Source organism: Cucurbita pepo, chromosome 1, assembly GCF_057944985.1.
Source record: "Cucurbita pepo subsp. pepo isolate OVF chromosome 1, ASM5794498v1, whole genome shotgun sequence".
Lineage (NCBI taxonomy): Eukaryota > Viridiplantae > Streptophyta > Magnoliopsida > Cucurbitales > Cucurbitaceae > Cucurbita > Cucurbita pepo.
The window spans coordinates 8,113,015-8,138,400 of NC_141798.1; the positions used below are offsets into that span (position 1 = coordinate 8,113,015).

At 36.0% G+C, this 25,386-nt stretch overlaps 2 protein-coding genes, 1 non-coding gene and 1 pseudogene across 6 annotated transcripts; 2 read left to right on the plus strand and 2 right to left on the minus strand.

Annotated features, from left to right (window-relative positions):
* Positions 1–1,544: 1,544 nt before the first annotated feature.
* LOC111797402 (O-fucosyltransferase family protein) lies at positions 1,545–7,737 on the minus strand. Its single transcript, XM_023680392.2, has 8 exons — positions 6,914–7,737; positions 5,967–6,034; positions 5,761–5,849; positions 5,515–5,677; positions 3,851–4,140; positions 3,326–3,530; positions 2,186–2,343; positions 1,545–2,107 (listed from the first exon to the last, which is right to left on the minus strand). The coding sequence occupies exons 1-8, from the start codon at positions 7,176–7,178 to the stop codon at positions 1,846–1,848; spliced, it is 1,500 nt and encodes a 499-aa protein (XP_023536160.1). The 5' UTR covers positions 7,179–7,737; the 3' UTR covers positions 1,545–1,845.
* Positions 7,738–9,009: 1,272 nt separating this feature from the next.
* LOC111807197 (serine/threonine-protein kinase VIK-like) lies at positions 9,010–14,912 on the minus strand (annotated as a pseudogene). The gene is made up of 11 exons (XR_015411994.1): positions 14,334–14,912; positions 13,447–13,521; positions 12,885–13,001; positions 12,427–12,521; positions 11,841–11,961; positions 11,662–11,741; positions 10,535–10,594; positions 10,219–10,340; positions 10,042–10,127; positions 9,845–9,960; positions 9,010–9,618 (listed from the first exon to the last, which is right to left on the minus strand). The product of XR_015411994.1 is annotated as a serine/threonine-protein kinase VIK-like (transcript).
* A 1,943-nt stretch (positions 14,913–16,855) lies between these two features.
* LOC111782834 (U1 spliceosomal RNA) lies at positions 16,856–17,017 on the plus strand. Its single transcript, XR_002813205.1, has one exon. It is a non-coding gene; the product is annotated as a U1 spliceosomal RNA (small nuclear RNA).
* Positions 17,018–17,130: 113 nt separating this feature from the next.
* On the plus strand, positions 17,131–25,170 carry LOC111802038 (Early-responsive to dehydration stress protein (ERD4)). Of its 3 annotated transcripts, XM_087128011.1 has the most exons (11): positions 17,132–17,290; positions 17,340–18,004; positions 18,156–18,311; positions 19,335–19,398; positions 19,779–19,988; positions 20,166–20,357; positions 21,495–21,793; positions 22,197–22,473; positions 23,484–23,759; positions 24,301–24,534; positions 24,616–25,170. In XM_087128011.1, the coding sequence occupies exons 2-11, from the start codon at positions 17,724–17,726 to the stop codon at positions 24,775–24,777; spliced, it is 2,151 nt and encodes a 716-aa protein (XP_086984137.1). In that variant the 5' UTR covers positions 17,132–17,290; positions 17,340–17,723; the 3' UTR covers positions 24,778–25,170. The 3 variants fall into 3 exon arrangements, with proteins under 3 accessions (XP_023542066.2, XP_086984137.1, XP_023542072.2); XM_023686298.2 differs by having other exon boundaries at positions 17,131–18,004; XM_023686304.2 differs by lacking the exons at positions 17,132–17,290; positions 17,340–18,004 and having other exon boundaries at positions 18,165–18,311; positions 19,328–19,398.
* The last annotated feature ends 216 nt before the right edge of the window (positions 25,171–25,386 follow it).

Here is a 25,386-nt window from a genome sequence, read left to right on the forward strand (position 1 = left end):
GGAAAACTAATTAATGGTTAAAGCTTTGAAGTCTAAAATGTTTACCTAAAGTCATTTTGTCTTAAAAGGTAAATATTGTTGGTTTAGAAATAGCTGACCTAACTCTTGGAAGAAAAAAAAAATTACCTTTCGATCGAGAATATATGTTATAAATAAATAAATAAATAAATACATGTATAGATGAAATAGTAGATATTTAAATAAAAATTATATCTTTTAGCTTTTAATAAGATATTTTAAGCATTAAATATGGATTAGAGGAAAGTGGAGTATTACGTTACCCTTTCAGAATTTTCCAAAGGCCTCAGGTTTTGAGCCATAAGTGTTGACCTGAAAAAGATGGTTGGGTGCTGCCCTTTTTACATGGCGCTCACAAAATTGTGGGCTCATTCTTGCCAGGGAAGAGTAGAAATTTCTGGAACATGACAGATATGAAGAAGGTACAGTAAATTTTGAATTTTGTTACCATATAATGTTATTATATTTACCTGATTCTGGGAAGGAAAAGGTCAAAAAAATACTGTAACATTTTCTCCTCGTTCAACTTTTAGTAGTCTAACGACATAATTAGACCGTTACTACTTCTATGGAGAAGAAGTATAAAATAATGAACTCAAACTCACCCAACTTTTATCCAACATGAGTAGAATTGGAAGTTTACCGCTACTAAATATTGTCTATTTCGACCCATTACGTATCGTCGTCCGCTTCACGGTTTTAAAACGTGTCTGTTAGGGGAGAGGGGAACAAAGTATTCCTTTCAACGGTGTGAAAACCTCTCCCCTAAACCCTAAACGTGTCTGTTAGGGGAGAGGTTTTCACACTGTTAAAAGGAATACTTTGTTCTCCTCTCCACACCCTTATAAGGAATACTAGTACAAGTCGGAGTAGGGATAGATCTTCTCCATAGTAGACGTGTTTTAAAATCATGAGGTTGATGATGATACTGTAACAGGCCAAAGCGGACAATATTTGCTCGTGGTGAGCTTGAATTCTTACAAATGATATTAGAGTCAGATATTGGGTAATGTGCTAACAAGGACACTAGCTCCCAAGGGGGAGGGATTGTGAGATCCCACATTGGTTGAATAGGGAAACAAATCATTCTTATTAGTGTATGGAAACCTCTCTCTAGCAAACGCGTTTTACAACCGTGAGGCTGAGGACACTACGTAACGAGCCATAGTGGACAATATCTACTAGCAGTGGCCTCCGAGTGTTTCAAGCTTTATGCAATTTTATTTTCAATTTTTGTATTGTAAGGAGGAGTCCTCCACCTTCATTTTCACGGTTTGAGTCATGGTTCCATTGATGTAGAAGCTTGTATAAATAGTACTTTTAACTCATAGATATTAAGATTCTCTCTATTTGAGCCTTATAATTATTCAAAATAGGTTGAAAGAAGAATTCTACTTATTCCCACACACAAATACCGTCTACCTCCACTTATGAGAGACCCATAACTCGATCACAAACAAACTTGGGCTGCTAATAACAGATAGGTTTCAGTATTAAGTGAAAAGAAGCCATGCTTGTTTACTGAGTTAGTGTAGAAGCAAGAACAAGCTGTAATAAGCATATGCAAAAATTGTTGACATCTCACACATCTGATACAAATGATAAAATTTTATGGCAGGATTGGAAAAGAGTTACATAAAACTATATAAACAAATGCATGGATGTTCAAGGGAGAATTCTAAAGGATCTTATTTCTATTGCTTTGTATAAACAGACCTCTCAGGCTTTGAGTATTGACATGACTGGGCACCGTGCAATGAAAGCGAGAAGATCTCCCCCCTGGAACGCCATGAACAAAGTTGGGGTTCTGGGTTTGGTCAGTGGCAGTTAAAGTAGTTCACTTGAGTTGCTATGATGGCAGTTCATTCCCTCACAGAAGCATTCATGTGGATTGGCATAAAAGTAATCTTCTTCCTTTGGCTTGTCTGGAATGGCTCTCCGTTGCAGTGGCTGACCTTGCCTTTTCTCATGTGCCAATCTTACAGCAGCTGCAAAGTCATCCCAAGAAAGAGTACCATTCTGATGCATATCCACTAGTTCTACTAGCTTTTTCCTATCCAGTGTTATTGTTCTCTTAAACCCCAGGTATCTGTGAGCAGTATAAATTAACTCAGCCTGTGATAGAAATTGGGCATCCTACATTCACAAAGGAGAGAATGTGGCATACCTCCGGTGACCTTCAACAAGTCTTGCCATGTTACCGTCATAGGTAGGAATGAAAGTGTTACTGGCTACAGAAACCATGAAATCTAAAGCTGCCATTTGCGATGAATGATTCCGAAATAACTTCAGTTCTTCTGGGGATAGCAATGCTTCCTTTTTCACCTGCAATACAATAGGGTAATGCATTTAAGAAGAATTTGACGTTCGCTGTAGTGTAAACCTTAAAGACCGTTTCTTCGCTACTACAGTGTCCAATGATAGGATAGCTTCACTTTTTTCTGCGAAGGGTTTCCTAGAATGCCTCTTTTTTTTTTTTTTTTTGGTTAAATCATCAAAAATACCCTTGAACTACGGAGTTGGTTTCAATTATACCCTGGGTAACAGCTCAAGCCCACCACTAGCAGATATTGTCCTCTTTTGACTTTCCCTTCCGGACTTCCCCTCAAGGTTTGTAAAACATATCCGTTACGGACAAGTTTCCATACCCTTATAAAGAATGCTTCGTTCAGCTCTTCAATCGACGTGGAATCTCACGACCCCTAAACTTTGAAAATTTTCATTTCAACCCTTAACATTTGTTACAAAACAACTCTTGCAGGCTTTTTGCCATTAAATTCATACATAGAAAAGTTGTCTTTGCTCGTGAACAAATCTAAACACACAAGGATAAAACAAAGACACATAGCATAGGTGAACCATATTTGTTGTCATCTTCCTTATTTCAACCCCACATCCCAATTCATGATATTTTTCCCAACTCTAACCCCAAAATTTACTTCCAATGGGTTTAGATAGGTTCACACAAACAACACATAAACCGAGACAAACTTCAAGAGTTTAAGTGCAACTTTTCAAAGTTTGGGTACATGGAAACCAACTCTACAATTTAACTTGTTTTTTTGTGGAGATGAAAAAACTAGCTTGATGTGAAAAAAAGTGCAAGGATTTCCCAGAAAGGCGTGCTAAGTTTCAACCAATTCTCTTCACAGATATTTTCCAAAGGAGTTGCACCAGAAGGTGTAAATTCATGCAGATGACATCAAAGGTCGTCTGAATTCCAGCCAATGGCCTTCACAGACATATTTCAGATAAAGTCACATCAAAACGTGATAATTTGAGCACAAGATATTGAGATAGTACTCACAGTCATTGGGAAGGCTTCCCTGAGAGTTGCAAGCCTCCGTTCACTACCATAAATCTCCCCGGCAGCAATATATAACTGTGTCTCCTTGTTAAAACCCAAGGCCTGTAGTGTCAGTGCCGCTTCCTCTGGAGTCAGAGGACACAGACCCTGTGATCTCCTCTCTTCAGATAATATCTCTTTCTCCCTCCACCAAGGGAATGCATATCTGAATAATGTTCAACAATAGATTAGTATTTCACCTGAGCAGAATCTCCAGATGATCAGTTTGGTATAAACCACAACGATTGCGGAGATAGTAGAAGGATATATAAACCAGAATATTTAGAGGGAGAAAATATAAACACCAAATTTGAGACAGGTTAAAAAATTTGCTCTTGCAACTGAAACCACCAACATGGTATTCATATTTCATAGAAATATACACCAGAAATTTGTAGTGGGTTATTATAGACGGATTGTGAACAGTAATAAGGAAAAGATTTCAGTGATTGGATCCTCAGAAGTTTAATTTTCACATTTACGAACCTCATTTGTTTGAGCTCATCGGCTTCTTTCGTCGTACAGCCATGTGTACAACCTGAAAAGGCCAGCATATCCATCTCGTATCTCAGATGCAAGACCACAATGGGTCCCTTTTCTTGAAGTAGACGAATTAACTTATAACCCAATGTTTCAATCTGAGGGGAGAATTTCAGTGCCTGAAAATTGACTCGACATCTGAGTTTCTGTAAGTAAACTGGGATTCCATTGTTTGCCAAGCGTGCATCTGTTTTATTAAAATGTAACACTGTATGCTTCTTAAAGAGAGGAAGAATCTGCACAATGGATTTTAAGGCATTAGATTAAGAGCATCGAAATAGATTAGAGCACAAGAAGATATTTCTATAGTTGAGCATAAATATTTTCGAAATTTCTGTATCTCGCGATCCAACTTTTGAACTGCTATGGAAATACAACAACACGCACAACGATAATGACTTATCTAAGATGTGAGTAACTGCAACCAACAAGGATAGAGCTAAAAGAATCATCTTCGCTCCCCTTTTTCACCCACTTGTCCAAACAACTCCACTCTCCCCAGATACTGAAAGAAGAACCCTTCACGGATTTTTTTTCTTTTAGGGTAAGAAACTAAACTTTCATAGAAAAAATGAAAAAAATGCGAGGGCATAAGAAAACAGGAGTCTGACACTAACTGCATAAAGAACTCCAGTCTAAAAGAACAAGACCAATATATACAATAACTTCTTTGGCTCTTGTTCTAATACAGATAATTACTTCTAATCTTTTTATAGAGCGAAATAAACCGAACTTTTTTAGATCCATCATTTTCTCTGACACGATAGAGCATGCGTTAAGATGCAATCCAGTTTGCAGAAAATGCTAAATTCAGGAACATGTCTAAGATATTATCAATTCTCATTATGACGTAGACGTCTTGATGCAATTGCATTGCATGGACTCAAAATATTCCTTAAAATTTCACGATTCATGTGATTCAGTAAAAAGATTATACAGCCCTAGGGTAGGCTTGCAATATATCATCTCTAGCAGCCTGGAACAACTGATATGGAGTGGTCTATTAAGCGTTGCCCTAACAGTACCTCCCCCCTTTGCCCTTAGACATCATTCAATTACTAAGAGTAAGAATCTGGTAATTGGGACGTCTTCTTACAGCACCAAAATCTGGTGATGATACTTCCAGCAGATTTTGGAGGATGTTTGGTGAATAACAATCCTCTAACAGATACATATTCTAGGCTGTATAATCTCTCTGAGCGTGAGCAGAAATTGGTTCAAAATCCAGTTTGGGGGGCAGGCGGCCTCGTTAGGTTTGAGTAAAGGCAACAAAAAATTGACGTAGAGTACCAGTGAGATCACCGATTCAGGAAAGACTCAATTTAGACCAAGCATTACCTCAACAAGATAATAATCTCAAAGCTGCACTTGATTGGTATCTACATACAATTTGGTAATATCCCAGAAGCATCGTTTGACCATCCAAGGAACCTAAATTTGCATCTAATGAGAAATATGAAAAACTAGGCGTGATGATGATAGCCTATCATTTCTGCAATTAGATCATGGACATTCTCATGCACTACCATCTGATCTTGGTTGTATATATGTATATAAAAGATAAGCAATATGAAAAAACTAGTGTACAAGTGAGAAAAAATAATACGAACCTGTTCTAAATAATATTTTTCATTTGACCAGCTAACTGGAGGCATGGCAAATGGTATAAAGCCATACTTCCTATTGAACTTTTTGGGTAGTCTTCTGACAATGCGGACTTCGTCTCTCAGCGAATCAATAAAATGCTTCACATTAAATATGTCATCAAAATTACTGCACGAGAGCTCAGTGTTAACATACTGGAATTTTTGTTAGAGAAAGTAACCAAATCACAGATAGCAAGAAAAGGAACATACCTCGGATCCGCCCAAAAAGATGTTTTATCAAGTTCTGGAACAACCAACGTCAAGTTCAAAAGGCGAGCAACAGTCACCATATCACAGATCTGAAATGCTTAATTAGATGAGTCCAATATATCATCCTTTGAAGGAAAAGTACAAACAATAACATAGGCATAAATTAGGAAGACGTGGGGGGAAGAAGCAAGTCAAAAAGTGCACACCGCAGCACGCATCTGATTTAAGCCCCCATTGCAGGACACTCGAAGATAACCATTACTTGAATAGTTCCCTGCACAAATTGAGGTCTTTAAGTCAAATTCTCCCCAAAGCAGTTTGCGGAAAAGATACATTTAGAGATTGAATGATATGGTAGCCAGACTGGAATGGATGAATTATCCAAGAAGCTCAACAGTGATGCCACTGAAGTTCCATAGCTTATTTGTAGGAAGAGCGCAAAGGAAAATTGATTCCACAAATTAAAAAGGGAAATAATATCATTGCTTTTTATCCAATAAGCTTGATTGATCAGATAACGCATGTAACAACCTAAGCACACCGCTAGTAGATATTGTCCGCTTCGGCTCGTTCTATATAACCGTCAGTCTCACGATTTTAAAACTCGTTTACAAGGGAGAGGTTTCCACACCCTTACAATGAATGCTCCGTTCCCCTCTCCAACCGATGTGGGATCTCACAACACATTTCGACATCAGGTGTAACTTTGTAATATATAGAATAACATTGGTGGTTTCCACAATTCATAGATACTTCTAATCTCAAGCAAAAAGAACCAATTAAGAGATGTTGGTGAACTCGACCGTCCATGCTCTTAAGCTAAACAAATCCACCAGCTGGACGGTGCAGTGACTCTATACTGTAATAAACTAAATCCATAGACGAAACTTTTCATTGAAAAAATGAAAACAAACTAAACTAAACTCAATAATGGCTACTCTTGTATGCGTTGCTTTCAAACCAAGACAATCCAATGAGAACGGTGGTGGTCACATTGATACCTCAAGACATGCCCTTACGCAATGCTCAGAAATTAAGAACTCCGCACACAGCAACAAGAACAAACGTCTTTATGCATATCATTGCGCTAATCAAACACCTAAACTCCAACAGACTCCGATGAAAGAAAGACGGAATAGATTAAGGAACTCACTTGCTGGAAGAAGCGGCGCCGATTGAATGGACTCTCCGACGTGTAGCGAGAGCGGAATCCCAGTAACTTGCGAAATCCGATTGGTGATATTGGATATAAAAAGTGGATGCCATAACTTCCCAAATGCAACGAGCTGAACAAAAAATGTCCAGAGCAAAATGCTGGAGCAGACGCGAACAAACCAAACCTGCAAACGGGTCCTCGGAACTACAGGAACTGGGAGTTTATCGGACCTAACTTGTACACCCTCAGATCTAACTTCCATTGCTCCGCTAAACACCACATTGCTGCCTCATTCAAGCTGCTCCCCTATCCAATCAATTCCCACATTCAAAATATCCATTCCGAGGCTTACGATTTCCAGATTTGCATCGCCGTTCGGGGATTGAAGCCCGCTCCACACCCAAGAACACAAACAACTTACAGTAAACTAAATTGTCGCAATCATGCAAATCGGTTCAGCTCGGGGAATTGAATCTCAGTAGATGGAAATCCCAAAAGGCTGAATCGGGCAATCAATCAGAATTTTAGCTAATGGGCTGTTTGGATTGAAGAAGAAACGGAAAAACATCAGAAATGAAGAGGGGTGCGGAATGGAGGTGGCGATTCACGAGCTAAAAATGAAGAAAATTAAACTAGAACAACAAAATAAATGCCTTCTCATTAAACTTTCCCGCAAATTTCTGCCGTTTCCTATATATTTCCAACTCCGAAACTCAAACAAGGAAGAAAAGGAACGCTGAAATTTGCGTGGGACTTGGAAAATAGTGATTAGTGTGTTTGGGTGTAGAAGCAAACGCAAAGAAAGTCTACAAAATTGATGTGTTTATATTAATTTGATGCAATTTCTAGACATTTGCGGTCAATTGCATTTTTTAGGTTATTAATTTTTGTTGAGAAATGGACGAACGTAAGATCCAGTTTTTACAGCAACTGATTCCACTTCTAAATGTCTCTACAACATTATCCAACAAAAAAGGGAAAAAATGATCTTGAAATCGAAATTCACCTTAAAAGAAAATTTGCAAATTTTTTTTTCGATGGAATTGGAAATTATTAAATGCTGTTAAAATCTTTCTAGATTTCTCTAAGAGGAAAGTGGTGCATATGCTGCCTTTCTACTGCGGAATTAGTTAAATGTTCAAAACTAATATAGAAAAAATAAATTTGTTCTTTTTTAAAAAAAGGAAGATTATTGTGGCATAGGTTGTAACTATTTTGGGAGAACAGAGCTTTACCGGGTAGTAAATAGTGTGACAAATATAATAAGAACGATCTTCAAAATTATTTTAGATAAAAAAAAAAAAAAGTATAGTTTACTTGGTCGAGATATCACTTATAATCTTTAAAGTTAAAAAATTTATATCAAAGAAAAAAAAAATTACACTACAAATTTAGTTTCTTTAACTTTAGCTTCTTTTAACTTTGAAGTTTGGTGGGTATTTGGTTTTTTATTTTTAGAAAATGTTCATAACCTTTTAATTTAATTTGTTGTTTAGCAAATCATTATCAAATTTGGAATTTAAAATTTTTTAAAAGTCAATGAAAATCACCTTAACAATATGAAAAAACATAATAAATGTTTGCATCATTAATAATTTGTTTATAAATTCAATTTATTTCGATGTATAATTTATAAAGAAGTTTCAAAAATATTTTTAATAGTATTTTAAAAATATTCTTAAATATTCAAAAGTTTTACTTTTTCATCTATTAAAATCTTAGAAATATTAAACATATTTTTTATTTTTAAAATTTTATGGGTATCTTATACCTAAATGATGTAATTTTTTTTAGTGTGAAAAGTATTAATAATTTTTTAAAAAAATTTAAGAATATTTTTAAAATAAATTACTAATAATTTTCATTAACTAATGAATGATGAGGCATTTTTTAAGCTTAATAACATTGAAGTTGGTATTTTTATTAATTTAGTATTATTTTTCAAGTAAAATTGGGGGAGTCAGATTCCAAGTGTCAGATTCGCCCGTGGAAATCGCGCTTCGAAAGAGAATCAGACACTTCGAGGAAGAATCAAAGAACTCGAGTGCATATTGGAGAAATGAAGTTGCAAGGAAAAGCTCAAGTCTGAAGCATGCAGAAACAGAAAATTCCCATAATCATCTAGTCTACAACATGCATCCTCTTGCAACAAAAACTAAATCCATTCTTTACACGAAAAGACAGATTCAGAGAAGCCATGGAAGTAGAAGTACATAGAATGCTTGAGTTTTCCTCGTCACCAAATCTAAATTACAATTGAAAGATGAAAAGAAATGATTAAATGCTATGGGAGACATTGAAGAAGGCCACATTCTGGTGGAGATTCCTCCACGGAAAATGGGACTGGGATTGGGGATGACAATACTAGAGTGGGCAGGTGAAGAAAAATGAGATATTTCAATCAAAATCACCATTTGAGTAGAGTAGAGGGTGAAAGAAGCCGTAAAATCTTTTTTCACAGCCTTTGCTAGTCAAGAGAAACTAGCAACTTCAGGGGCGTATAAAGAAAGCTGAATGTTAGGAACTACATACCGCACTGCATTCACACATGAAATCATACCATCACTTTCAATGCTATGCATTAAACAAATTCCAGTGATGATCAGTAGGTATATCTTTCCTTGATCTTTTCAAGTCTTTTGAGAATTTCCAAGAAAGAAGGTCTCTTGTTCATATCAGCTGCCCAACATTCTACAGTTAACCTGAAAAGAATGAAGCCAGAAGAGGCTCGTATAATAAATGACAAGCTATCTCCATAAATTGATCTAAAATGAAATTGTTTCTTTTCTTTTTTTTTTTTTTTCATGAGAAGAAGCAATCTCAATGTTGGGAGTAACATTGAGGAATCTAAGTTCGAGTGGGAGATATTCACATGAGAAAAATAACTTAACGATTAGGTTGAAAGAGAAACAGGAATGATCCACTTACTCTCTTAGAACAGAAAGGTATCCTTTCGCACGGAACACCGGTCTATGACCTTCAGCCACGTATTTGGCAGCTTCATACGGCTCATAATTTGCCAGTGGAGGGTCTCCCTCCAGCATCTGCACCAGTTGGAATGTTGCGAGTCAAATGTATATCTTGCAATAAAAATTTACTAATATTCCTGCGAACGCAAAAAATACCTCGTATAATATCATCGCAAAAGAAAACACGTCCACTTTCTTATCATATTTTCTGTGCTTAAAAACTTCAGGAGCCATATACCGGTCTTTTCGCCACATGCACAACATGATAAAGAAGATTTGTGTAGTAGAGAGTTATATAAAACTGAAAATAACGGTATGATAGGCACTACTTACAGCTCCCGGTCTCGCCTGTCATTTTGTAAACATCATGTGAATTCTGAACCTTGATGAGCTTGCTTAGACCAAAGTCGCCAACTTTTAGATGCTCCACACCAGAGCTGACTAAAAGAACGTTCCTGAAATTTCAAAATACTCTTCCAATAATAAAAGAAGATGACAGCAAACCAAATCCAAATCTACACTGAATACAAAATGACAGCAGAAACTGGTGATATGGTTTCTCAAGTCTCAGACGTAAATCCCTTGCAAAAAAAAAAAAAAAAAAAAAGGAGTGGGAGAGATTGCATGCTGATATAAGTTTGGAACTCACCTTGGTTTTAGGTCACGGTGAATTATAACATTTGGCTCGTTGTGGAGATAAGTCATTCCCCTAGAATAGGAATTGTTATCAAACTAATTAGCACGACTAGTAAAGTCCAAAGGAGCAAATATTCGACTTGGTTAAACATTAGATGAATTACTTTGTCATGACCATGAATTTCTAGAATTCTAGTACAATGAGATTTTAGATACTATGATATATAGCCTACTCTAATCAAGAAGAAAAAGAGACCCACATCGAAATCAGTAAATGTCTCAAACAACCAAATGAGCTTGTTCGCAAATAAATGGTACACGGCCCGGAAATTTGTGAAAGTTTAGCGAATAGACTGTGCAGATATTCTTTCGATAAAATGAACAAATTTAAAGAAAGTCACTAAAAGATCTTATAGCATCATAGAAGCAGCATCTTTTTCCAGATAAAGCAATAGTGCAGGGAATTGCTTTCTATTTATTTCATCAGGTTTTTTTACTAGGCTGATACATTATACAAGAGATTCAAAGCAATCCAACATGACAATTTGTCGAGTAAAATGCCCCCCTCATTATGCATAAAAAAAAAAAAAAAAAAAAAAAAAAAAAAAAAAAAACCCATAATCAGGCAGCTGAAAATTAAGCACCCTATGTATTTGCAACTTGCAAGCATTTAGAGAAACCTGCTACTGAGGCTTAGATCTCAACTTATGCAAAGTAACGTAAGAAGATCAGTTCTGGCAACGCAGAATCCAAGTAAAAGGAAAATAAATTAATCTTTGGATTTGTTCTTTTATTTCCAATAATCATCGAAGAAACTTATTTATTCTTGGGCAAAATATTCAAGGATTCATGTTCCTTCACATTAAAATAATCATGCATGAACGTTTTTAAGAAAGGTACGATGAATTCTACCACAAATGAAAACGCAAGGTCTAAAAGGAAATAACGGAATTACATAGGGAGAATAATCTTCCATTTTTCTATTGGCAGTGAGGAGCCAAATTTGCGCAAAATTCATTTATCTGGTAATGTCCATTGCAAAACTACTAAAATGTTCAAAATTTCTCTTTTATTGCCAAAAATTTTCCGGGGCATCTTAATTCTTTTCTATAAAAGCTTTAAGGAATCAATTTTTTTTACCTGGCGATGTCCTGTGCAAAATTTATGGCCGTAGCAGGACTGAGGGAACCTTTGTCCTTGAGGTACTGGTGAAGATCGCCCTAAGAAACCAATGTCACCCAGCATGAGTAATTACAACTTAAAAATAACAAAACCTAAAAATTTTCAGTATCGGAATAAAAAGAAACTCTGTCAGTTACCCCTCTTAAATATTCAGTGATTAACATAAGTGGTTTCTTCTCAGTGACAGCTCCAAGAAATTGGACAATGTTAGGGTGGCGTAGCTTCACCAACAGATTAACCTCATGTCGAAAGTCCTGACTGAATGAGAAAAACCAACACAATTAACTCCACTCCCATTAATTTAGTAAAAATTTAGATGGTTATTGTAATTATTAAAGAAAAAGATTTACAGAAAAACTAATGGAGGAAAGTGGTAGGAGGCTTTAGAAAGTAAATTTTAGTAAAAAAAAAAAAAAAAGAGAGAGTTTTGAGGGGTTCTGGTGAATACTGGGACTGCTGGAATCAGATGTCAGGCTGCCGGTTCAAGGAAAGGCAACATGAAAAAAATATATATAAGAGAAAATTTTCCGTAAAGTTCACTGTTCTGTTGTACCTTAGGAATACATGCATGGTTTTAGAAGTCAATCACTTTTATAAATGATCGTTAATTTCTTATTTTATTTCCTTCAACGTGTTTTTTATCAATTAGAAAAAGAATGGGACATCCAATCGCAACCAGACAAGGTCTTTATCAGATGGAACTAGAAAGATAGTGGATCTTACATCACGAGTCTATCATCTGAAAGTGATGGAAGAATACGCTTTACAGCTACAGGGGTTCCACGCCAATAGGCCTTCAAAATTTCCCCGAAGGACCCCTGCAGAAGACAGGAATTATAAGTGAAAACTACTCTCTTAAATGAATTGATAATCATACTAACAAAGCATTCAAACCACAAAACAAAAAGCTTAACATTAAATTATTTCAGCACTCATATTGACTAAAAGGCTCTCGGTTTGTATTGGCTAAAACTAATCAAGTATTTCAATCAATTAACACACTTCAGACCTGTACTTGCATTTCTTGACGCCGTAACTAGCAGAATAGATTTTGATTATAAATTGGTAAACCAATGGACTCCAGTACAGGAACTGCAAGCAACTTCCGAGTTCAATCATCATATGAAACGATTTATAGCAAAATCGTACTTGCAGGCAATTTCAAGAAGGATAATTTGTACCTTGCCAATAATAGCTGAGTTTGAAAAATCCAGTTCAGAAGGATCAACTTCCCAATCACATTTATTTGGCAGAGGAGGAAGAACAGGCTTCGGTTCAAAATGGCTTCCATTTTGACCCTGCAACATATATTTTCATGCTCAGACAGAAGTTATTAAGAAACAAAATCCTGATATGAAGAATATTCAGTTCTCTTGTTTCCCATCAAGAAGACAAAAGAACATTCACGGAGATGAAATATCTTAATCTTTCAATGCAGCCAGTTCAATAACATGCACATTAAGATGATGATATAAGATAAAACATAGAAATGAAATAAAAGGACAGCAATAACACGGAAGACTCGTAGAAAATGCAAGGAACTATGAGATATAACTGAACATAGTATAAATGTAAATAAAGCATCTGATTTTCACAGTAATCAAGAAAATATAGGAAGTAAGGAAGAGATGTTTGCTTGCGAAGAATAATTAATGTATAAAGAGACAATTATACTACCACGGCTAATCGGCACATGCATAGACACACAAATACAAAGAATCAAAAGGAAAGCTCTTCACTTACATAGGAAAGGCCACCATACGATTTTAATAACTCAATTATGTCATACTTTTTAGCTCCTTCTGCATCAGCTAGCGGCTGTCATAAACGATACAAGATCCTTGTAAATTCCACAAAAAAAGCTTGGACATTGAAAAAAATGCTAGACTACATCGAATAGGATAATGGTGCTAAGTGATTTACACACATGTTGCACTCGGTACTCTAACATTCACACAAAACAACGAAAAAAATGGAGGAATAGAGTACACATAACTAGTAAATATGAGATCGAGCTTATTTTGAACGCATGATTTTTCTTACCAATAGAGTCAGGAAAACTACATTTTTATAAGTAGCAAAATGTACAAAGCAGCTTAACTCCACTGAAAGAGAAAGAGCAACCTTGCGGCAATGGACCAATTGCAAAATAAAATCAATCCTTCAGAGTTGACCAGATTTAAATCGCAAGCAGTGCAAGTAGCTCAGATTAACAGGATATGGAAAGTCATTCTAGGAGTAGTACGATCATAAAGCCCTTGAGCTGCAGTCATACACTTGTTTTCGATTAATAAATTTAGTCTCGTGCCCACACACATACAGAAGAGACAGGTCTTTTTTAACGTGAATTGGAATTCTTTTCCGAGTTCTTTTGTCCGCATAAGATTTAAGCTGATGACCGCGGATTGCCCACTAGCCTAGGCTAAAAAACACAGGACACGTGCTGAATTACCGTATTGACTTGAAACTCAAACGTGACGCTAAAATTACCGAGAAACACGAATCGAAATCTAATATAGAACGAGCGAATGGAAAATGAAACGTAAAATCGTAATCGAGCCACCATATAAACACAGAAAATAGCTCCTATAAAGAATCATTTCCGTATAGAACAGGCAGATAAAACTTACTGTGTTCTTCCAGCGATCTTGGGCATTAACATCAGCACCGTGTTCAATCAAACACTTGGCAACGACGATCCAGCCATGAAGCGATGCAACATGGAGAGGAGTGCGGTTGTCATAATCTCTGGCATGGACAAGGGAGTGATCCTCCTCCAGGAGCTTGCGAACAGCAGCAGAATCATTTTGGTGAGCGTGCCATAGTATCTGTGACGTTCTACTCACTCTCGCTTTCTCCTTTTGCTTCTCCTTGCTCGTACCCGATGCCGATGACGACGACGACGACGACGACGAGTTTCCCTTGCCTCCGGAGCTCCCCGGCACCGGCAAACCGGCGGAAGTTCCAGAAGGTTTAGAGTTCATGACCAAATTTTCCGGATCTTCTGGATCGGATCGAAAGGGGAAGAGAAACAGAAACAGAAACAGAAACTCTTAACTTCCACTTCAATTGGATTGAATGTGACTCTGGATATTTTTGGCTTTGTGGAATTCAAATTGCTAAACTGTAATTTAAGATCATGCGAGTTCGTGGGGTCGAGTCAAGAAAGAACCGCCAGAAATGTGAAGAACTTGTACTCGAATCTGAACAAAAGGATGAAGGGGAATGATTTTACCTTTTCATTTGTCGTTGGTGATTTGGAGATACCCGCTTTATTTCGTTTCCTTCCTCTCTTTTATTTTCCCATAATAATTAAAAATTCCAAACTGAAATAGATTTAACTGCACACGTGCCTTATTCGTAAATTGTATTTATCTAATTTACATTTTTTATTAAATTAAATACATTGAGTATTTAATATTTTAATTAGTGTGTTTTATTTACTTTGTGTTTACCTTATCTCTAAACTTTTAAAATTATTAATTTTTCTTTTCTATTAGACATAAAATTTAATTTTATGGACAACATATTTATTGATTTTTATCAATTTTAAATAAAAATTTAGATGTCAATAAAAATTTAGATGTCAATAAAAATTTAGATGATTTATGACAAAGGAAACTTTTATAAAATCGTTATAATAAAATTTAATAGATAAGAACATGTTTAGTATGGTGTAACGCCCCAGATCCACCGCTAGCAGATATTGTTCTCTTTGGGCGTACTCTTGGGCTTCTCCTCAAGGCTTTAAAACGCGTATGCTAGGGCTTTGGGCGTCCTCTCGGGCTTCCCCTCAAGGCTTTTAAAACGCGTATGATAGGGGAAGGTTTCCACACCCTTATAAATGGTGGTTTGTTCTCCTCCCCAACCAAGGAAGGTTAGGTTTCCACCCCCTTCAATGTCGAGCGTCCTCACTGGCACTCTTTCCCCCTCCATTCGATGTGGGACCGCTCCAAAATTCACCCCCTTTTGGGGCCCGGCGTCCAACCAATGTGGGACATCACAATCGACCCCCCTTCAGGGCCTAATGTCCTTATTGGCACACTGCCTCGTGTCTACCCCCCTTCAGAGAACAGCGAGAAGGCTGGCACATCATTCGGTGTTTGGCTCTGATACCATTTGTAATGCCCCAGATCTACCGCTAGCAGATATTGTCCTATTTGGGCTTTCCTTTCAAGCTTCCCCTCAAGATTTTAAAACGTGTCTGGTAGAGGAAGGTTTCCACTCCCTTATAAATGGTGGTTTGTTTTTCTCCCCAACTAATGTGGGACATCACATATGCCATATGAATTATGTTTATGATCTCAATTAAAATAGCACATAATATATTAAGAGAGAGAAAAATATTAATAAATATGAGATTTTGTGTCATCAAATCAATTGATTTTTTTTGTTAAAATAAAATATGTAAAGTAGTATGAATTATATGATGTTACAAAACTTTTAGCATAAACATGTTTATACACTATTTAATAATAATTTATATCAAATTTAATACTGAATTAATTATTTGGAAATATATTATTAAACGCATTTTAAATAACAATTTAAAACGAAATCCAATTTATGAATCTACCATCAAATACATATTTAAAGTAAAATACAACTATATTTTCATCATATATTGTTTTCAAATAAATAAGTTATAGTGTATAGTGGGAGTTTAATTGGTAATCTTAGAAGCAAACACAATTCACTATTTTGAGTCAAGGGTTTAATTAGCCAAAATTAACATAATTTAACTCTTCAAATTTTGGGTACTAAAAAAACAATAATTCTTATTTAAATTAAATGAGTAAATAGTATTATTTAAAATAAAATAGTTCCTATATTATCATACGAAGGATGATAATTACGATAATTAGAGTAAAGTACCTATAATATAAATGGTAAAAGATAAGAAAATATTCAAAATTAATAGGTTTAGTTTGGTCATAATTCAATTTAACGATTCAGTAAATTAATGCAATTAAGAAAATCATATAAAAAAATATCTGAATTATAATAAAAATGGCCGAAAATGCTGCTAGATTCCACAGCCTCAGAATAGTCCAACACGGAAGCCACACTAAGATCGTCCCACATCGAAAAAGTGTATGAGGAGGAGAGGTTGGAAGCAGTATATAAAGCAAGGAACTACAACCGTTGCAACATACTTACCTGGACGGGGTCAATGGGTGATCAAGAAGACTCATGGCCTAGGTTGGTGACCTCCATTGCACTTAGGAGGGGTGCCCGCCTAAGGTCTGCCCAAAGTGGCAGAGCCTACGTCATAATTTGTGGCAGTGGGGGCCTGCGTTCGCGCGGCCCCTTCCCAATGTACAGTCCAAGTTCTTCTACATTTCTAATGCCTCTTACGTTTATAATCATAAGACCATTATTTTTTTTCTAGTTTAAAACGATAAATTATTAATCTATTATGTGAACCCTAAGTAAACGATCATTAAATTTTCTTTAGGACGAAGTCAAAATTTACAGATCGCGCGCTTTTCCATGTGATCACTTGCATTTGTTGAAGTTATCTGTCTCGCAAATCAAGGTGACTGTGATTAGTTCTCAGTCGAAGACACCATCCGAACTGATCAAGGTGACTGTGATTAGGGCATTTGTTGAAGTTATCTGTCTCGGAAATCAAGGCGACTGTGATTAGGGCAGCGAATCTTCGTCTTCACGAAATGATCTTTACCGCGTAATTTCGATTCCGTTCTCGCTGGCTTTTTTTTTCAGATTCAGCTGGAGGGTTGAGATTCTATTCCCTTCTGAAACCATCTTTGTTGTCTTACCTCGTCAATATATCAGCTCGGCCATCTTTTCTCCATTTTCATTTGCTGTTTTCACGGCGAAAATGCATCTCTGTTCTTGGACCTGAAAATTCCTAAAAAATTGAACTCTGATAGTGAACTGTCACAGTCGATTACCTTTATCTTCTTCTTCAACTTTCGAGTTGTCGCTTTTCTGTGGTTCGGCGTTTCATTATTTAGCATACCGTTGGCGAGGCTTCAGATTTGAGTTCTGGAGCGATGTTTGTCTCTGCACTTCTAACGTCTGTGGGAATAAATTCTGCAATATGTTTTTCGTTTCTCGTGCTATATTCTATAGTTAGGAAACAACCGGCTTACTATGGCATCTACATACCACGCTTGGTGGCTGAAGGAAAAACTAAACAGAGAAGGGATTTCAACCTAGAAAGATTAATACCCTCTGCTAATTGGATGAAAAAAGCTTGGATGCTTTCTGAAGAGGAGCTTTTGTCATCTTCAGGCCTGGATGCTGTAGTTTTTATGCGTATTGTAACTTTCAGGTAATTAAGAGTTTGCTCAGTCAATTAGTTCTCCCACTATGGCCTTTTTCGATATTTGTATACTGATTCGGTTGTTCGATATTTGGTTAGATCAGGCAATTCTGTTCATCCTTATTCTTAACTTTTTTTTGTTGTTTGAAAAATGTTGCAGCTTAAAAGTGCTTTTATTTGCTGGTGTCATTGGAATCTTTGTTCTCCTTCCAGTGAACTGCTCAGGGGATCAACTTACGAATGTTGACATTGTTAATATTTCAAATAACTCCCTGGACGTATTTACTATTTCCAATGTAAAGGATGGATCGCACTGGTATGTTCTAATCATAATTTTATATTCAATATCAAATGGATGCTTAAATAACAATACTTTTGTAAGTGTAGATTAATTTTCAGAGTAGATATAGTCAAATGGTTTCAGCTAATAGAAACAATCATCATATGTATGTATATATATATATATATATATATATATATATATATATGCATATATATTTGTTCTCCTTGAGAAAGTTTTGATTTCATTTAAAAGGGTTAATGAGTGTACTAATGTTGGGATGAAAGGATTGTCGGCTTTCTTTTTTGATATTATTCATCATTTTAATGCACGGCATCCTTAATTCAGTAAGGTTTGTGTTGGATGATGAAAGTCCCACATCGGCTAATTTAGGGAATGATCATGGGTTTATAAACAAAGAATACTCTCTCCATTGGCATGAGGCCTTTTGGGGAAGCCCAAAGCAAACCCATGAGTGCTTATGCTCAAAGTGGACAATATCATACCATTGTGGAGAGTCGTGTTCGTCTAACAGTTTGAATACGTGGTCTATCTAAGGTCTTGTGCCTTACCCCAGAATTCTCAACTGAGACGACTTAGCAGCCTTCTTTTTTGTATTTATTAGATGAAGTTTCTCAAAGTCGTAATTTTTTTCCTGAAAAAATTAGCATGAAGAATTTTGTCATATTTCCTGAAATATTGATATTTTGTTGATAAATCTGTTGATATATTCATTAAATTTTTTCTCGACATAATTGTTGATATTCTATTTTGATCAACAAATCAAATACTTAACTTATCATGGGTTTTCTTTCCATATTCGTGCTGACTTAATCTTAACTCCTCATGTTACATAAAATGTCGAGGGTCTTATCTTGGAAAGAGTAGCTTGCTTTATAGACGAAGAAAATTGTATTGGATGGTTCTGATTTCATTTCTAAGATTTATACCTTTTTTAGAGATCAAGGAAATTGACATTCTTCCTGATCATTACAACTTCTACTTTTCTATTTTTTAGGCAAATACCACAAAACTAATTCAGTTTCTTCTAGTTGGCAGGTTATGGTTCCACTTTTCAGCTGTGTATCTCATCACTGCATACATCTGCTCTCTACTTTACTATGTAGGTGACTAACCATAAAAGATATGTGCTTCTTTTCATATATGCATCAGTGATATTTATTTAATGTTTCTGCAGCCACTTGACTAGCATTCTGTCCTCAGATGCTATGCTGGTGAAAAGCATGAGTATCAATAATATCTGCATTCTGCAATAAAAAATGATAAACATAGTTGTATTTTGGAAGGAGTGACCCGTCTTTGAAAATAAGCCTATTTTCTTAGCTTTTTAAGTGCGTGCTTGAGTATGATAGTACAGAGGATATAGTTTCGCACCTAGCCAATATGTACGAACTTTTGGCGTCTCTCTAAACTTATTGTAGATTGAGGCAATTTATACGGTTAATTAATAAAGTTGATTAATCTTGAAGTTTAAATCTGCAGGAGTACGACTATATTTCTTCTAAAAGGATTGACTATTTTTGTTCATCCAAGCCTCTGTTTCATCAGTTTACCATCTTAGTTCGTGCAATTCCTGCTTCTGCTGGGAGAAACACCAGTGATAGTGTTGAGAATTTCTTCACCGAGTATCACCCCTCAACTTATCTGGCTCATACAGTTGTCCATCGGACAAGCAAACTTCGAGGTCTCATTGTAAGCTTCAGACTAATGTTTCAGCTCCTCTCTTCTTTTCTCACATGAAGAAAGAAACTTGTATCAAGAAAACTAGGTTCATTTCCTTGTCTAGTTGGAGTTGCATATGAAAGCTGGCTGTTAGTGTGCTTAATATGCTATTTTAGTTACGTTGTGTTTTTTCTCTTTGTTCCACAGAATGATGCAAAAACACATTACAGAAGGCTCGTCCGCTTACAATCGAATCCCTCACAAATAAATTCTAACCGTGGTAGTTGTTTTGGATTGTTCAGAAGAAAGGTTGATCTCGTTGATCGATATGGAAAAAGGTTAGGAGACATAGAACAGCATCTGAGATTGGAACAATCGCAGGTTTCATCGGCTGGAAAAGTATGCACGTCCTTATTGAATTATTTTTCTTCTTTGTGATGCATTTTTAATCTTTCCCTGAATTTTGAGTTAAAAAATAGTACTGTATAATAAGTTGGACGATATTGCAAAATATATGAGAAGGACAGCAGGTCAGATTTGGGAAATTGAGTAAAGTTATGCACCATCTAATTGAAGGTGTTAACAAAAAGGCTAAATGTATGTCTTAGTCCATGATGATCAAGCATTTTTTCAACATCGTTCATGTCACTAGAAAAAAATTTCCAGTTATCTCCTTATCGTTTAATTTTTTAAAATTATACTTAATTGCTGGTGCATGTTAAAAATTGGTAATGGTTAATTTCCATTACATGATATCTAGTGAGTTGGTAGAAATTTCAATTTTTCTCATCTTAAATAACTTAATTCCTCCTTAATTTTCGAATTCAAAGTCACATAGTACCATGCTAGGTAAGTCTATTATCAACCAAGTCTACCTTAAAACATTCCAACAGCAAGATAGCTTCCACAACATGGAAATTCACTGCCATGTTTACTGGCCTTGATGCAGTGAATTTATTTGTGAAATGGAACTTATCTTGCGACTAAATGGAATATCACTGTTCCACACTGAAATGGTAATATTCCCCTGCCCATGAAAATTGTGATGAGTACATCCAATTTTGTGAGACCTAGAATCTGGCTGTGAATGATAATAACAATGGTTGATCCCGTAATCTTTTAAAATCAAGTCATTATGGTTTTCAAGCATCAACCCCTTCGTTTATTTTTGAGTAGGTAATTGATAAGAGTTGCCCATTTTGAAAAATATGTGGGATAATTTCTATGATACCCAGTTAGAACATCAATAAATAATTGCTATTGTTAATTTTATTCGTTTGGAATTTATCAAGACTAAATTGGATTGTTCCATTAAACCGTGTCGGCAGTTTTTATTTATTTGTTTATCTTTAGAATTGTGATTTACTTCTAATCTGGTTGTGATTGAGGTGGAGAGTGTGGCATGTCTTGTTATGCCAGTGTTCTCGGATTTGAGATTGTTAACAAACTTGTAGAGTTAATATGAGAGGCATCTCCTGGTCACGGTGCTTGGTAAATTGTATCAAACTAATTAACATTTTTTCTTAATTGGAAAAGGAAGTTCCAGCTGCTTTTGTATCCTTCAAGTCACGTTATGGTGCTGCAATTGCTATGCATATGCAACAATCGAACAATCCCATTCATTGGGTGACAGAACCAGCTCCTGAGCCTCATGATGTATATTGGCCTTTTTTTTCTTCAACATTTATGCAAAGATGGATATCTAAGCTGGGAGTTGCGGTTGCATGTTTCCTTCTTACCGCACTATTTTTTATACCAGTTCTCATTGTGCAAGGACTGACTAACCTTAATCAGTTACAAATTTGGTTTCCGTTTCTTAAAAGCATTCTTACCATGTAAGTGATCACTCTTCACGTAGCTCTTGTTAGAAGTAGCATTTCTTTTCTTTTTTGAAGCTGTGTCAATAATTGAAGTTAGAAGTCTTTTAAAGACAATTTGTATATGATATCTATATAGATTCGTCACAGAAAGCATGAGTGATTAATTCACATAAAATGTTTTGTTTCAAAAACTTGGATGCTGGAGTTTCACAGAAAGCATACAAAAGCCAACTAAAAGCCCTGTATGTTTATTCTTTGAGAGAACTGTTCGCTGTTTTATAGTGATCGTTGAACAGTTGATGATCATTTTTTTTATTTGACGATAATCAATAAATGCTAAATGTTTCATGCATATGATTTATTTTCTCCTGCTGGATTATCTGATGTTCTGATGGTCTTACCTCTAATTATGTTGCAGAACATTCATTAGTCAAATAATAACAGGATATCTTCCTAGCCTTATCCTTCAATTGTTCCTGAAGATGGTGCCCCCTATTATGGAATGTCTCTCATCCATTCAAGGATACATTTCTTTAAGTGACATAAAAAAGAGTGCATGTTTCAAAGTATTGTGGTTCACTATATGGAATGTGTTCTTTGCTACTGTCTTCTCGGGAACAGCTCTGCTTCAACTTTCATTGGTCTTTGAGCCAAAGACTATTCCTACGAGGCTTGCTGTGGCGGTACCTGCACAGGTGAAGCCTTGTGTCCCTATGAAAACTTTCTTTGAAGCTTTTACAAATAACGGATTTGAACCAGTTTGTAGTCTTGTCACATTTGTATATCTTTTCAAGCCTAAACTTGTATGATTCAATGAAATTTAATGTCAGTATCTTTGTTATCACCTTTGTGTTTATGTCTAAATTGGTTAGGCAAGGTTGTTAAACTTGTACAAGTCCAACCAATTTAAAACTTAGTTTCAATCATTAATTGATAAATCTCACACTTCTATTTTTTGATCGCATCAATTGGACAAAGTTCTTATCACAGTAAAAGTTATTAGGTCAGAGACATGAATTTGTGATTCAAAATTGTGGGGGAATAAAACATGGACTTTTCCCCGTTTTTTCACTGAATTGGTAAATCTCACACTTATAGTTGATGAAGTGGTCGTTTGTAAATGATGATTATTGTTTTTTTTTTTTTTGTGCAACCAAGCTGTTTATTCTTTAACTTCTTAGAATTGTACATGATTTTACCATGAAGTACCTTAAGTTGGTTGAAGATCAGGATTGGATTTTATGCTGCATTTGCATATTTTGATATGTTCCTATGTACATGTTTTATCACCAAATTTAGTTGCACTAAGTAAGTGAATCTTATGAGGATATATCGACTTTTTTACTTGCTGAAAATGTCTGCTGCCATAAGTATTACTGATTTGCTAGAAAACCAATGACAAGAAAAACATTTTTGTTGCTTGCATCCTTGGCTAGGCTTCATAAACAGCATACCTCAGGTAGCGAGTCTCTAGAGTCGTTAATTGACTACATGGGTTTATACAACCATAGGCGGGCATATTGTCCTGTGCTGACACAAACTTCTCTGATGCCTGAGAATCTGGAGGAGATTCTATGAGTGCCTTAATTTATACAAAGTTAGTGAAGGATTAATTTGGGCACGCTATAGAATCTATAGAACTCGGTACTTTATATGATCAGGTGGCAAAATGTGTTATACCTCTCACTCTTCGTCTTGATTGCAGGCTTCATTTTTCATTGCTTATGTTGTCACATCGGGATGGACAAGCTCACTATCTGAACTCATCAACCTATTCGCTCTTATTAGCAGTCTTGTAACAAAACCTTTCAGTGGAAACTCGGATGAGGAATTAGAAGTTCCATCCATTCCTTACCACCAGGACATACCGAGAATTCTTTTCTTTGTACTTCTTGGTATCACATATTTCTTCCTAGCTCCACTTATTGTGCCCTTCCTTCTTGTCTACTTCGGTCTGGAATACATAGTCTACCGCAACCAGGTTACCTTTTTCTCCCTCTCTCCCCTCACCATAAAGTTAAAAACCCATGATGCATGTCGTAAGATACAGTGATAAATCAAGTGATGTATTTATACTGAATTCACTACTTGATGTATTCTGATCTTGCCTCGTAGATTTTTGCTATCATCCTGTGAAATATTGTGAATTTTAATTAGGTGGTTGTTTGGTTGAGTTTTATCGTTTAACCACTTGGGTTAAATCTGTATTTCAGCCTATATAAGTGGCTGCTTCACCTTAATAAAGCATCATTTTGATATTCAGTCTAAAAGAGTCTCCCTTTTCTACACCATCTCCATAAAGTAAAAAGAAAAATGCAACATAAATTTAAAATATTTGTATGCCAAATTTTTTAAAATAGAATTTTTCGTTTGAGTTTCAATTTTAAGCAAAAAATTGAAAATATTCTATGAGTGTTTTAGCTGTATTATTGATTTGTTGTTACCATGTTTTCTCTTATGCTGAAGCTGGGAGTTATCGCATGCATGTCAATAATGCGTTTTTGCTTATGTATAACGTGCAGTTTATAAATGTGTATGCACCGAAGTATGAAACTGGCGGGAAGTTCTGGCCTATTGCGCACAGTTGCGTTATATTTTCTTTAGTACTCATGCATGCTATAGCTGTGGGAATATTCACACTGAAGGGGCTTCCTCTCGCATCAAGTTTATTGGTTCCACTCCCTATTTTAACGCTTCTTTTCAATGACTACTGTCGGAAACGGTTCCTACCCAATTTTTCTGCTTATTCTGCGGAAGTAAGTTTATTTGCTGCAAGCCTGCAATATTATTCTTCAACTTCGTCTAACACTGATCTTGACACCACATGTTGTTTTCAGACTTTGATAAAGAAGGATAGAGCAGATGAAAATGATCCTACAATGGCTGAATTTCTAGATAAATTGGTCACTGCATATGCTGACCCGGCTTTAATGCCTGTTAGCTTCACTGCAACTGCCGACAGTCTTAGGCGCCCGCTGATGTCTACTGCTGAAGATTAAAGATTATTGATGGATCTTTAGTTACTGGTGGTGCTGTAATTACAACATGCATACGTGATCAGGTTAGGCAAACTTGCCTGCTCTTTCGTTGATAGAGAGTGTCGTTTAATTTTCAGGACCATTTATGTTTTCAAGTTTTTGTAACATAATACCAATAGAAAGATCGAATAAAAAGCCTATATATTATAGGCTGGGGTGTGGGTGTGAAGCATGAAGTAGAGCTGTATATTGGAAAGAAATTGTCTTTCATTCCGAGTCCTGTGAACGCTGAGGTGTGGCTCTTTTCTATAGAACTTTATTATTGATTAGAGAAAATGAGGCTCTCCGTCCTTCAGTTTTCAAATATTTGAATCCACGAGCCAATTCCATCTTCTTGGCTCCGAGTTTCCATGATCCGTCAATATACTACACAAAAATCATCGAATTCTCAACTTATAGTCCAATGTTTGAATATTAGAATAGGCATATAAATTATTCATCGGGATACTGTTTCCCATGTGCAGTAATTGGAAGTCCAAACAAACAGTTGTATTAGAATAGTATTGCTGACTAGTGCAGTATTGAAGCATCCCCTATAGCTCTGTAATTAACTAATAAGAGCAGGACAAC